At 37.3% G+C, this 13380-nt stretch overlaps 1 protein-coding gene across 3 annotated transcripts; it reads left to right on the forward strand.

The window, feature by feature from the left end:
- The first annotated feature begins 1115 nt into the window (after window positions 1-1115).
- Window positions 1116-11807, forward strand: LOC132616131 (type II inositol polyphosphate 5-phosphatase 15). Of its 3 annotated transcripts, none has more exons than XM_060330726.1 (13): window positions 1118-1585; window positions 2175-2475; window positions 2971-3134; window positions 4592-4847; window positions 5507-6308; window positions 7405-7529; window positions 8152-8236; window positions 8730-8895; window positions 8998-9038; window positions 9148-9412; window positions 9562-9685; window positions 9945-10305; window positions 11020-11807. In XM_060330726.1, exons 1-13 carry the CDS (start codon window positions 1141-1143, stop codon window positions 11389-11391), a joined length of 3507 nt encoding a protein of 1168 aa, XP_060186709.1. In that variant the 5' UTR covers window positions 1118-1140; the 3' UTR covers window positions 11392-11807. The 3 variants fall into 3 exon arrangements, with proteins under 3 accessions (XP_060186707.1, XP_060186709.1, XP_060186708.1); XM_060330725.1 differs by having other exon boundaries at window positions 1119-1585; window positions 7399-7529; XM_060330724.1 differs by having other exon boundaries at window positions 1116-1585; window positions 8730-9038.
- The last annotated feature ends 1573 nt before the right edge of the window (window positions 11808-13380 follow it).

Here is a 13380-nt window from a genome sequence, read left to right on the forward strand (position 1 = left end):
TCGATATCACACTTAAACTATTCTGGCGACCTATTACACACCTAATATATGAAAAAGTGATATTTTTTACCCCTCCAAAGTTGATGTGGCATAAAAAAGAATTATATTTAAATAATAGGAGAGTGAGGTCAATTTTTTTTAAAAAATTTATTATAAAAAATAATTTTTAAATAATAAAAAAATTATTCCTCCACCACAACTGCGCCCCCACCCACGCATTGCACCCCACCCCACCCCACCCCCTTCTCTTCCAGCTTCACGCCACCGCCACCCCACCCTTTCGTCTCCTCCACCTTCACGCCACCCTATCCTCCCGTCTCCTCCACCATCACGCCGCCCTATCCCCACCCCCAAACCCTTCCTCTTCATTTCACCACCACCACCCTCACCCGCTCCCACCTCCATTCTCCTCCGCCTTCACGGCTGGCGAAGCTCTTGCCCAACCCTTCTGCATATTTTTCCCATTCCATAAAACACCTTGTGCCCTACCCTTCTGTATTTTTTTCCCATTCCATAAAACACAAAAAGAACTCTTGCCCAACTCCCCGATCTCTCACCCACTGCTCAACACCAAGCATACAAAAACGCACAAAAAGGGACAAAAGAACAGCAGCTCTACACAAACAGCCAACAGCTAAACGATTTTTCTTCTTTTTCTCTTCTGTTGCTATCTCATTCTCGTTCCAGGTATGATCTTTCACTTTGATCTTTCATGATTACATTCTTCTTCTCCTCTTCATCTTTGGTATAACATTCATAGATTGTAGAAGTTGAACTTGTTTTTTTAGCATGAATTTCATATTTAAGCTAAAAATGTGAAAAAGAAAAGGAGTAGGGATAAAGAAGAAAGCGAGGGTGGGGGAGGAGGGGAAAGGGAAAAAAAAAAATTAAAGAATTTTTTGATGTGACGCTGATGTGGACTGATGTGAAAGAGAGTGTGTACACTCTCCCTAGTGCAACTGGTCAAATTATATGAAGGAGTAAAAAAGATTATTTTTTTATATATTAGGTGTGTAATGAGTAGTCAGCATAGTTTAAGCGTGAAAATAACTTTTCGGGTATAATTTAGAGGTGTTTTGATATATTTTGCCTTCAATTAATTATTGAAATTCAAACATGAACCCCACTATCTTCGCTGTTATGTCCAAACACCCCCCAAAAAAAAATTCTCTAGATTTTCGCTCTCCAATGGATTCTCGAATTGACAATGAAGACGGCGATCTTCTCCCTTCAACTTCCACTTCCACTTCCAACTCCTCCAATCGCCGTAATAATTTCCACTGTTACAGTGAAAAATTCACTTTCAATAACTCCGATTCCGATTCCGACGCCGGCGAACTCGCCGGAAATTCGGTTCGTAAACTCAGCTTAGACGAAACGAACCGAACTCCGAAGCTATTCGATCGGTTTTACGCCACGTCATCTTCTGATGACGAGGATTTCAGCTCCGGTTCAGGTCAAAACGGTGTCGTTAGGAAGCGACTTGATAATATGATTCAATTCCTTGACCGTAAAATTACGACGGAACAAGCAGTTAGTAACAGTAATGTTAAAGGTGAATCTCAAGGTTTACCTGAGTTTATAGGTAAATATTTATCCATTCACTGCTAACTAATAAGGACCTGTTTGGCGCCATGAGAATTTTTTCACTTTATTTGAAAATTAGCATTTGGCCATGCAAAAATCATGTTTTCACTTTCAGTACATTCAAACAACCAAATATTCATTGCAAAAACTATAATCAAACACAACTCCAACTTTAAAATTTCAAATAAAGTGAAAAATATTTGGTTTTCATGGCCAAATGCCTATTTAAAATTTTATACATTTAGGTGTCGTTTGGTAGCTGGTTAGAGTTATGCAGGTATTAGTAATACAGAGATTAGCTATGAGAAAATCTGTTTATTGTTTTATGCAATCTAGTTATTCATGTATTAGTTATTTCATCTTCTGTCCTTTGTAACTTATACGTGTATTAGTTATGCAGATTTTTAAATTACAGACCAAACACTGTATAGGTGTGTTGAATTTTATACAAGCAAAAAAATGCTTCCAAATATGATATTACTGCTCCTATCCAGCTACGAAACAATCCCTCAGTGTAATTTTCACAAATTATTCACTTTATTTTCCACTTATCGCATGTTGACTGTAAATTCGTCCCGAGTTTATAGGTAAAGGTGGTGGTACCGGCATTTTCAAGTTACCGGTACGTGGCGCGGTGCATCCTGACCGTCCACCGTCGTTGGATTTACGGCCACATCCGTTGAGAGAAAGGCAAATTGGGGGATTTTTGCGGAATGTCTTGTGTACGGATGATGGATTATGGGCCGGGTCGGAGTGTGGAGTTCGTGTATGGTATTTATCGGATATGTATGAGGCTGCTGAGGATGAGGATGAGGATGATGTTGCACCTTTTGTGGAATCTGTCAGGACTTCACCAACATTGTGCCTTGTTGAAGATGCTGGGAATAGGTTTCAATTTGTTTGTCTTACTTTCCTTTTTAGTTCGTTTAAAAAAAGATGTCTCTTTCGCCTTTTGGCAACTCTTTAGTTCCAACTTTGCACATGGCATGTTTAAGACCACAAGATTTAAGGACATTTTGGTACATTCTACGTATCTTTAGTTAAAAACCACAAGATTGAAAAGTCTTTTTTTTTTACTTTTTTAAACTCTGTGTCGAGTCAAAACCAGACAAACAAATTGAAAGGGGGGAGTAAAATATTTAATTCAAAAACTCATGAATCTCTAAATGTGCTCTGCAATTCTCCACTCTCCTCTATAATATGAAAAATAGCTAGCAGCATCCTTATTTATAATCGTGTGAAACCTACTTCAACTCAGAACATGAAAATGTATTCCTATATAAATTTGACTAGAAATCCTTACTAGACATGAATTAAATTACCAAATCCTAACCAATTTTGCTTTCCTAATTCCTAGTAACTTTGAATTATTTTTTCCAATAGGTTGATATGGAGTGGACATAAAGATGGTAGAATTAGGTGTTGGAAGATGGATAATGAGATTACTAGTAAAGAGAAAATTTGTGGAAGAGATCCTTTGAAAGAAGTGCTATCGTGGCAAGCTCATCATCGCGGTCCGGTTCTTTCCATGGTCATGACTTCGTATGGTAATGTTTTGAGTCTTTCGCGATTACGTTTCTGTGTAATTGCATCTAATGTGCATTATTTGTGTTGTGTAAAATGCAAGTAGTTCTTTTAAAAGTTTACTTTCCATATTGCACTTTTGGCGCTGCACTTTATGTGGGAGAGGCAGGGTGCTAGCCCATCTCCTCTCCTCCTTATTATTAGTAGTTTTTAGTAATCACGTATTTTCTTATTCTTCAATGTGTATTACTATCCGTTGCTTCATTTGCTTTATGTCTTGATACTTCGAAGAACTTCTCTTTTGAGTCGAGGGTCTATTGGAAACAACCTCTGTACCCCACAAAGGTAGGGGTAAGGTAAGGTCTTCGTACATCCTACCCTCTCCGGACCACACTTGTGGGATTACACTGGGTATGTTGTTGTTTGTATTGCATTTTTGGCGCTGTAAATACCAAATTTAGTAATGTAGCCTTTAATTGTGCTTGATCATCTTATATGAGCTATTAAAAAAGTTAGTGCTCATTTTCTTCTGCTATTACAATTGTAAATAGGCAGTAGGTTAGGCAAAGCCTGGGATAGAAATCCCACATATTTTTTTTCCTTGGTGCAGAAGGAACAAAAATGTAATTGCACTATTTTTGGAGGTCAAAGTGAGTTTACATATCAGTTAGCTGCAAGTATTAAATTGTGAAGGGCTCTACCTATCTGAATAATCTGCCAAATCACTTCAGCAATTCAATGGCCGACTAGAATTTTAGAATCTTCATCTTTTTGATAAGCTTTAGGGGAAATTCATGTGGTTTACGGGGAGGATTAGGTGATTATAAGATTACTGACCCCCAAAAAATGGATTAGGGGATTAAGATAAGGTCGATTTTCCCAATCCACTTTTACTTATAAAAAAAGAAAAGAAAGATAAGCTCGATTAGAGTAGGTATTAAGATGCTGTTGTATTTATGATGAGATATGATTAGGAGGAGTGTTATTCATGTTGTAGTGCAATGTTATTGGAGAATTTATGTCCCGTGCAAGAGAGAAAGAAAACTCCATCTATACTCCGTGTTAGCCACTTCTATGGCGGTACTCCTTCCTCAAGCAAGCAGTTCAATGTAGCCAAGAAAACAACTTGCTATCGTGATGGTCGTTTATTTGTTGAAAGTTTCTCACAAGTAACTCGGACTAGGGACTAGGAAGAAAATAAAAGTAGCTCTGAGATTTGCTGCCTTTCTTCTGCTAGCAGAAAAAGCATTTAGATGCATCTCTCTTTCACTCTTGGTGTGATGCATCGATATCCAAAGTGGCCTTGTTAGTCTCTATTTTCTCCTTGATGAGTAAAATTAGTTCCATTTAAACTGGGCTGAGAAAATGCCAGTTTTACAATTAGTGGGAGTAACTCAAGAAAAAAGTGCTTACTTTTACTTATATTTACAAAATTTAAAAAGCTGTGCTTGATTCTGTTCTGACGAGCAATATTATTTAGGCGATCTGTGGTCTGGATCTGAGGGTGGTTCCATCAAGATCTGGCCGTGGGAAGGAATTGAGAAATCGATTTCTCTGATAAATGAGGAAAGGCACATGGCTGCTCTGTCGATAGAGAGGTCATACGTGGATCTAAGGAGTCAAACTATGCATAATGGAACAGGCAATAACATATTTTCTGTTGATGTCAAATATATGCTGTCTGATCGCTCTGAAGCAAAAGTTTGGACTGCTGGTTATTTGTCATTTGCACTTTGGTGAGTACCTTCCGAATCATTTTACAAACAAAGTTCTTCGTTTATGTTCTTTTGGTAGTTTTTGCATTGTTGACACCATTTATTTTTTAATCACTTAATGTTACAATGAACAAGCGTAATAATGTTATGCTTACCAGACCTTAATGCATGACGTAGTTTCTTATTCCTTGATGTGTATTACTATCTGTTGCCATATTTTTTCCTATATCTTGTTATTTTGCTATCTCTTTTCTGAAATTATTGTGCCAGGTACTTTTTCTGAGCCGAGGGTCTACCGGAAACAGCCTCTCTACCTCACAAAGGTAGAGGTAAGGTCTGCGTACATCCTACCCTCCTTAGACCCCACTTGTGGGATCACACTGTGCTTGTTGTTGTTACCACACCTTAAAATTCTATAAATCATCAGTCATTCATGAATACACTCACAGAGGCATGTCTTTAATTGAAGATAGACGTGCTGGTCTTGAATTTCTGCCATGTGGTTTCCTTATTTTGTTTAAAAAATATTTAAACTTTTAGTGCATCTGAAAGATTTTATCTGCATGTCTAAGGTTTTGCACTGCTAGATTTTGTGGGTGTTTCAAAATGAAATCTAATTATTCAGGTCATCTAGTTCTGATTATGTGGATTGTTTCTTTTCAATTGCCTTTTCCTTGCAGGGATGCACAGACAAGGGAGTTACTGAAAATCTTTAACACAGATGGTCAGGTTGAAAATATATTAGCAGCACAAGATCCTGTCATTGAAGATGAAATGAGGATGAAAGTTGTGACCAATCAAAAAAAGGACAAGTCTCAAAGTTCAATCAGCTTCTTTCAGCGTTCACGCAATGCTATCTTAGGAGCAGCTGATGCTGTTCGTAGGGTTGCGGCAAAAGGAGGATTAGGAGAGGATAATCGGAGAACTGAAGCATTGATCATTACAGTCGATGGAATGATATGGAGTGGATGTGCAAATGGATTACTTGTCCAATGGGATAGAAATGGCAATCGTTTGCAAGATTTCCAGTATCACGCATTCTCTGTTCAATGCCTATGCACATATGGGTCACGGATTTGGGTAGGTTATGCTAGTGGCTATATGCAGGTATTGGATCTTAATGGTAATCTACTTGGAGGATGGATGGCTCATAGTAGCCCTGTAATAGATTTGTCTGTGGGTGGAGGTTATGTTTTCACTTTGGCTAATCATGGTGGTATACGAGGTTGGAGTGTGATATCTCCCGGACCAGTGGATGGTATTTTGCGTTCAGAGTTAGCAAGCAAGGAATTTTTGTATACTAGGCTAGAGAATTTAAAAATATTGGCTGGTACATGGAATGTCGCACAAGGAAGAGCTTCTCCTGATTCACTTATATCATGGCTAGGTTCTGCAGCAGCAGATATTGGCATTGTTGTTGTTGGCTTGCAGGAAGTGGACATGGGTGCTGGTTTTCTTGCAATGTCTGCTGCTAAAGAATCAGTAAGATTCGTACCGTCACCCTGTTCTCCCCACCCCATCTGTCCTCTCTTCGGTCTCTATACTGGTGTTGCTTTCTTCTCTCAGATATGTCTAGATAGTTGTTCAACTAAGCTCTAAAGTGGTAAGACCCCTGTAAATGAGAGGAAGACTGTTTTAATTGGCCACTGACTAAGTGGAGAAGAGTCCCAAAGTTCTAGTCTCACTTAAAGCGCTTCTAATGCCCAAAAGCATTTCTTTTTGTTATCACATCCAAGCACCATATAGGCGCTCATTTTCTAAGGACCACCAAACCTCTCTTGTTGAGGTAACTTTGTATGCTGAATGAAGTCAAGATCAAAGTACTGGTAATTTTGACTTGTAGCTACATGCTAAAAACAAGTTACTAGAGAAAATCCATTTATTATTAGCTAATCTGCTTTTATATTTGTGTGTGTGTCCGTGTGTGTATATTCAATGTAGAATATGAGAACCTTCTACAGATGGCAAAGTCTAAAGGCAATTAGCATGCCTTTCTTAACTCTGTTTACGTTGATGTTCAATTATAAAAAATATTTTTGCATTAATTTTCTTTCCTAAAATTTCATTGACCCTAAGAATGGTGAAAATATTATCTAGTGAGAAATTTATAACTAGAATGGTTTTATGATCGACTTGAGCATATTATTTTTCCGTCTGGTCTTTTTCTCAGGCGCTTTAGTCCGTGCAAGATAATTCTCAATATACCAACTACAGAAATGACATAAATAGAAAAGCTGGAGCTTGTACTTATTCGGAAAGAAAAGGCACAAATACAGGAAATTGGTCACCGTTTCCTGATCAGTAAAGACAAGACGTAACTATTTTATATCATCGATGTGTCTTTATGATGTTGTAAATCACTTTTAATTTTATATCAAGCCTCCAGTTAAACTCAAAAAGCCTTTGCACGATAAAGATAATGTGATCTAGACTTGCATCTTCCTATTTAGCTGTGCGATACGTCTTTCTGTCCATCATGGTTTCTGTTCCTATGGCTTGCATTCTTTTTTATACTATAATCCTTCAGACATACTAAAAGAGACAGAAAGATTTTAATTCTTCCACATTTTAGATGCAGGTAGGTCTTGAAGGAAGTTCTGCTGGTCAATGGTGGTTGGAAATGATTGGAAAAACCTTGGATGAAGGATCGACTTTTATCCGTGTTGGCTTTAGGCAGTTGGCAGGCCTGGTTATTTCTGTCTGGTAGGTTTTGCTTATGGATCCTGTGCACTAGGCTTGGGCAACTTTGGTATTTAGCATTTAAGCTTGATGCTGTCGGCTCATACTATTGGTTTCTTAGTGTTCTGCTTCTGAGGACTCACATTAGGTTTCACATTACTTGAGATGAAATGTGAGTTCAATATTTTTTTTTTTTTTTGAAACTGGTAATTCAATATTTGGCTGGCAATTTGGAAGTTTACACCCTTTAGATACCCACATCAAGAATTTTATTGTCAACACCCACCTCAAGATGCAATATTTGTACTAGATGACTTTTATCTTTGGATCTTCTCTTTGACTAAACTCACGAGTTCCATTATAAAAAAGACAAACCATTTAACCCTAACGTACCCCTTCCTCCAGTTGCGGAACACAATTTGTACTCCGATGAATGAAAGTCAACTTTCCTGATTATTTTGTGTAGACTAGGGTCTGCATGTTCAATTTGACTGCCTATCTAAGCAATTTTCTTTTGATGAATAAACGATCTTTTAGCTAGATTTAACGAGCCGGGGCCTCTAACTTCATCAATATAAAAAAATAAACTGGGGCCTCTATTTGTACATGTGTCTGATATATCTGATAAAACAAAAATATTCTTCAGGGTCAGAAGTAATATTAGTCGTTATGTCGGCGATGTTGATGTTGCAGCAGTACCTTGTGGTTTCGGGCGCGCAATTGGGAACAAGGTATGGCTGTGTTCTTCTTTTTGCTGTTTCTTGATGGATCTAATAATATTATGATGAAAGTTAAAGAAAAATTAGTTGTTTGGTGGTGACTAGCTGTATTTAGATACATAAGAACAGAATTAGGCTAGTTATAATCTAGAACTTCTCTCTTACTTGGAGTCACCCTACACATGGAGTAGGTTTAAGCATGATTTCTTCTTGGGTTTTTTGCAATATTTTGTCACACCAAAAGTTCCTTTACAGCTCTCTAATACACTAGAGAAAGTAGCATAATTCTATCAGAATACAATTATCCTAACTGTAAGTTTCTTCATATGAACATCAGTAATACTACCATAATCTTGAGTATCCATTGAAACAATTTGGTTGGACATACTTGAAGCACATGTCTGCTGTGACCCTATCCATTCAATAATTTTTTTGCTGTTTTTGACAAGTAAATATCATTCTCTGTATTTGTGATATTAATTTTAAATTATGGTCCTCCAAACAGGGAGCAGTAGGATTGAGGATGAGAGTGTACGATCGTACTGTGTGCTTTGTGAACTGTCACTTTGCTGCACATTTAGAAGCTGTCGGTCGCCGGAATGCTGATTTTGACCATGTTTATCGAAATATGATCTTTAGTCGGCCATCAAACTTCCTCAATGCTGCAGCTGGTATGGTGCCGTACCTATTCTCAGCTTGCTTGCTTGCCTGCTCTATGTATTTAATCTGGGTTGCTTATGGTTATCGGTTGCCATTGGTCCTTTCTGTTGCAGCTGGCGTCTCATCTGCGATTCAAATGCTTCGCTGTGCAAATGTATGTACTTACTTGAATTGTCAATAGTCTTCTTAAAATATTCCCTTCCTTCTTCGGAGTAGTATATTTCAATTGGTACAGAATAAAAACATTGAATTATGCTTGTCAGGGTGCGTTTAACTCGGCAGAAGCAATGCCTGAGCTATCTGAGGCAGATATGGTTGTGTTTCTTGGTGACTTGAACTATCGGCTGGATGGCATTTCTTATGATGAAGCAAGAGATTTTATTTCCCAAAGGTGCTTTGATTGGCTTAGAGAGAGAGACCAGTTGCATACAGAGATGGCAGCGGGCAATGTCTTCCAAGGAATGCGTGAAGCTGTCATTGGATTTCCTCCAACATACAAATTTGAGAGGCATCAAATTGGCTTAGCAGGTATCTGTATCAGTTCTGGTGTTGAATGTTGGAATACTCTCCTTTCATATTTTTTAGACAGAATGAAATGCTCTCTCTCTCTCTCTCTCTCGTCCTCTGCGTTTCTCTCTTCTGAATGTTTGATGTGGTTATAATTGTCTCATTTTAAGGGTATGATTCTGGTGAAAAGAAGCGGACTCCTGCCTGGTGTGACAGAATTTTGTATCGTGATAGCCGTTCTACTTCAGCTTCCACGTGCAGCTTAGATTGTCCTGTCGTCTCATCAGTTCTGCAGTAAGTTTTCCATAAAATGTTTCTGTGGCTTTTCTTTCTTCTTTTTCCAGTTCCTTTTTTTTCCTTTATACGAGAGTAAAACCAGGAGTTGGTGTTTCATCCTCCATTTCTCCATCCGCTTCCCAATAATTGTCAACCTCCCACTCTGTCTTTTTTCATATGTATGTGTATCAATCATCGCTCACTTCTTTTTTTCTTTTTTGTATAAACACTTCTGTTTCCTCTGTTCCTACACGTCTAAAAGCCTCTCCGTTGATAGGTATGAAGCTTGCATGGACGTGACAGATAGTGACCACAAGCCAGTTCGGTGCATATTCAATGTGGAGATTGCTCGAGTGGATGAATCTGTGAGAAGGCAAGAATATGGGGAAATCATTAGATCAAATGAGAAAGTTGTGCTTATGCTTCGGGAACTGAATAGAGTTCCAGAATCAATAGTCAGCACAAACAACATAATCCTCCAGAACTCGGATGCATCCATCTTGCGCATTACAAATAAGAGCGGGAAAAACAAAGCTATTTTTGAAATAATTTGTGAAGGCGAGTCCACTGTTAAAGATGATGGGCAGGTGTTGGATTATCGTGCAAGAGGTTCTTTTGGTTTCCCTCGTTGGCTTGAGGTAACTTCCACTTCTTAAATTGAAGGATCGGAGCTTTTTTGTCATTTTAGTACCTGGGGCTTTGGTGGCGAGGGTTCTATGTTTTTTACTCGTTAGACTTTTTGAAGTGATTCCTCTCTCCCCCTTTCTTTGTTTCCTTCCTTTTTTTTTTTTTTTTTTTTTTCCAGACTGGAAGATTGGAAGTCACAACCAGTTCAGTCCCTCTGAACATGCTCATGAGCCATGATTTTAGTATTCGCACTTGCCTATTCTAGAAATCTGAACATCAGAAGTTGTATGCCTCCCTTAGCATCTTATTTGGTTGGGACCAACTGGCTTTTGCCCTTAAAGCTACCTATATCATAAAGAACTTAGGAATTAGGATACATGCATAGGCTTTTATTTCTCGATGTTGCAGAAGACGGAAATATATAAATGAAAAAAACATTGTAGTGGAACATCTATTTTCTAAATGAAAGGACACCAAGAAAAAAGACGAATTTAGTAGTAAATGAGTTGAGTGACTTATTAAGAACTGTGGTTTTCTGATTTGGATATGGTTAGGCCAATACCAAGTTCCATTTGAGAAAGGGTTAGTGTCCCAGTGTTGCTTCAAAATCTGCTATTCTACTATGTTGTCCTTAAAAGAAGAGCTATTTATAGTTTCATAAGCTAAATTTGCACTCTAAATATTGGATTTTAAGAATCTTACGCATTTGGGTTGAACTTCAACAGGTTAATCCTTTAGAAGGCGTCATGGAACCCGACCAAATTGTTGAAATCTCAGTTCACCATGAAGATCACCAGACACTTGAGGAGTTTGTTGATGGAGTTCCTCAAAACTCTTGGTGTGAAGATGCCAAGGATAAGGAAGTCGTATTGGCAATCAATGTACGCGGTTGCTTCTCAACGGAAAGAAAATGTCACCGTGTCCGTGTACGCCACTGCTTTTCAGGGAAGCCTTTGCCAGCAGAGGTTAGCCCCAACAACTCTAACCATTTGCAGCCAAATGTCCTTCGCCGCTCTGATTTTAAACCCAGTGGCTTTTCGCCTGATGTTGTTGATGACCTAATAAATCTAAACAGTCCTTGCATATCTCCACGTTGAGCCACACCCACATCCAATTTCCATGTTTCAGTACAACAAACCTGCAAAGGAATGTGTGTATGTAAATAGTCACCGAAGGGACTAGTGTTCAACTTCTCAATAGGAAATTATCGTTGAATATGTCATTCTTTTGAGGCTGTCACTTTAATTTGAACGTGTATAGCATAAATTGCACACTTGCAATGACATAGAGTTAGTTGTGTATGTAGCCATTTAAGGTATCCGAGTGAGTGTCGCATTGAGTTGATCCCATCTAAAGTTGTGGTGTGGGTTTGACCTCTTTGAGAATTCTTTTTGATATGCTTCTTGTTTCTACATTTTCAGTTTTGGGAGGAGATATGTGCATTTGCAAAACATTTAACAGGGAAAGGAGGCATGTGATATGTTTTCCTCTCTCTAGCATTGTTTTTTGTTTATTTTTCTCCTTCCCCCCCCCCCCCCCCCCCCCCTTGGCTCTGTAGATATTCGATTACTATGAATTAAATGAAAAACAAGGAAATTGGGGACTGCTCTTCTTGTTGTCAGTGAATTAATACGCTTAGGGGTCGTTTGTGTTTGAAGAATAATTCAAAGTGGTAGGAATCGAATTTGTGGAGGATTTGGTATTTTGCAAACATGTAATACCGAGATTATAAAGTTGGTATTATAATATCAGGATTAAATAATAACCGAATTATTTAGTGAATGTATTTTTTTGTGGATGTTTGATTTATTGGACTAAAATGAAAAATACTTAATATTAACATAAAATATGTATTTGGTTGTGCAGTAGATACTTAGGGACCATAACAGAGATATACACGCCGGACAACTAATTTACTGTCACTTTAGCCAAGGTTTTTTATTTCACCCGATTAGCCAGAGTCTTTGTTTAATCAAGCAAAAGAAAATGTCTACATAGACCTTTTAGGTATAACCAGCAACATCACAAGTTTCATCTCCAGCGCGACAATAAAACCGAAGCTTCATCTCCACCATGAGACTTTATATCTGCACTAGAATATAACCCCAATCCACAATAAAAAGAAAAGGTCTACCCAACATCCACCGGAAAACACCATAATCTTCACCATCACGATTTGCAATAATTAATGTGAAAAATCTCCAATAACGAGGGGAAAAAGGGGAAATTCAGATAGAGAAGAAGAGATGAAACAATATATAAATATGCATATATATAGTGTATAAATATGCATATCGTATAAAGGTGCATATACACCTCTTATACATTGTTATACAGTGTATTTTTGCTACCTCGTATTGTATAAAGGTGTATAAGCAATGTATAAAGATGTATATATAATGTATAATAGTGTATAATTCCTTTGGTATTGCGAACAAATACTTATAATTTTGAGTTAAATAATTAGCAAAAGAATCTAATTTATACTTTTATTTATTTTCAACTTGACAAAAAATTTAAGTATATAAATTTGTTAAATAAGAAAAAATATTAATAGCGAAAGAAATTAGACACAAAGCAAAATCAATTATAGTATAATGTTAAATGTCACATTGGTCAAATGCAAATGAAATAACAAGTATGAGATAGTAGAAAATAAAATATATTCTCAATCAAGTGTCATTATTTTTTCTGTTACACTTATTTTAACAAATAAAAATTATCAATATTCTTTTATACATTAAGTTATTTCACTGCTAAATAAACATGAATTATCCACGAAAAGTTAAACAGTAAAATTTGTCGCAAATCCTATTAAGCGATGGATTAGTAATGAATTATCTCTTCTTTCAATTTAGGTTAATGAGAAACTTTAAAAGGACCAACAAAAAATCTTTGATTCTACATTACCAGTCATTTGCATCACCAACCACTATTTATAAGAAGAAAAACAACACCTGGATGCGAATCTAGCAAATGATTTGGTTTATCTCATGATGACCAAAGTAATTTTGGTCAACTAATCACAATTTTAAGACTCCTAAGCTGAATTCCGTTAGTATGGCTGAAAATTAACATTCTGAACC

This window comes from Lycium barbarum, chromosome 10, assembly GCF_019175385.1.
Source record: "Lycium barbarum isolate Lr01 chromosome 10, ASM1917538v2, whole genome shotgun sequence".
Lineage (NCBI taxonomy): Eukaryota > Viridiplantae > Streptophyta > Magnoliopsida > Solanales > Solanaceae > Lycium > Lycium barbarum.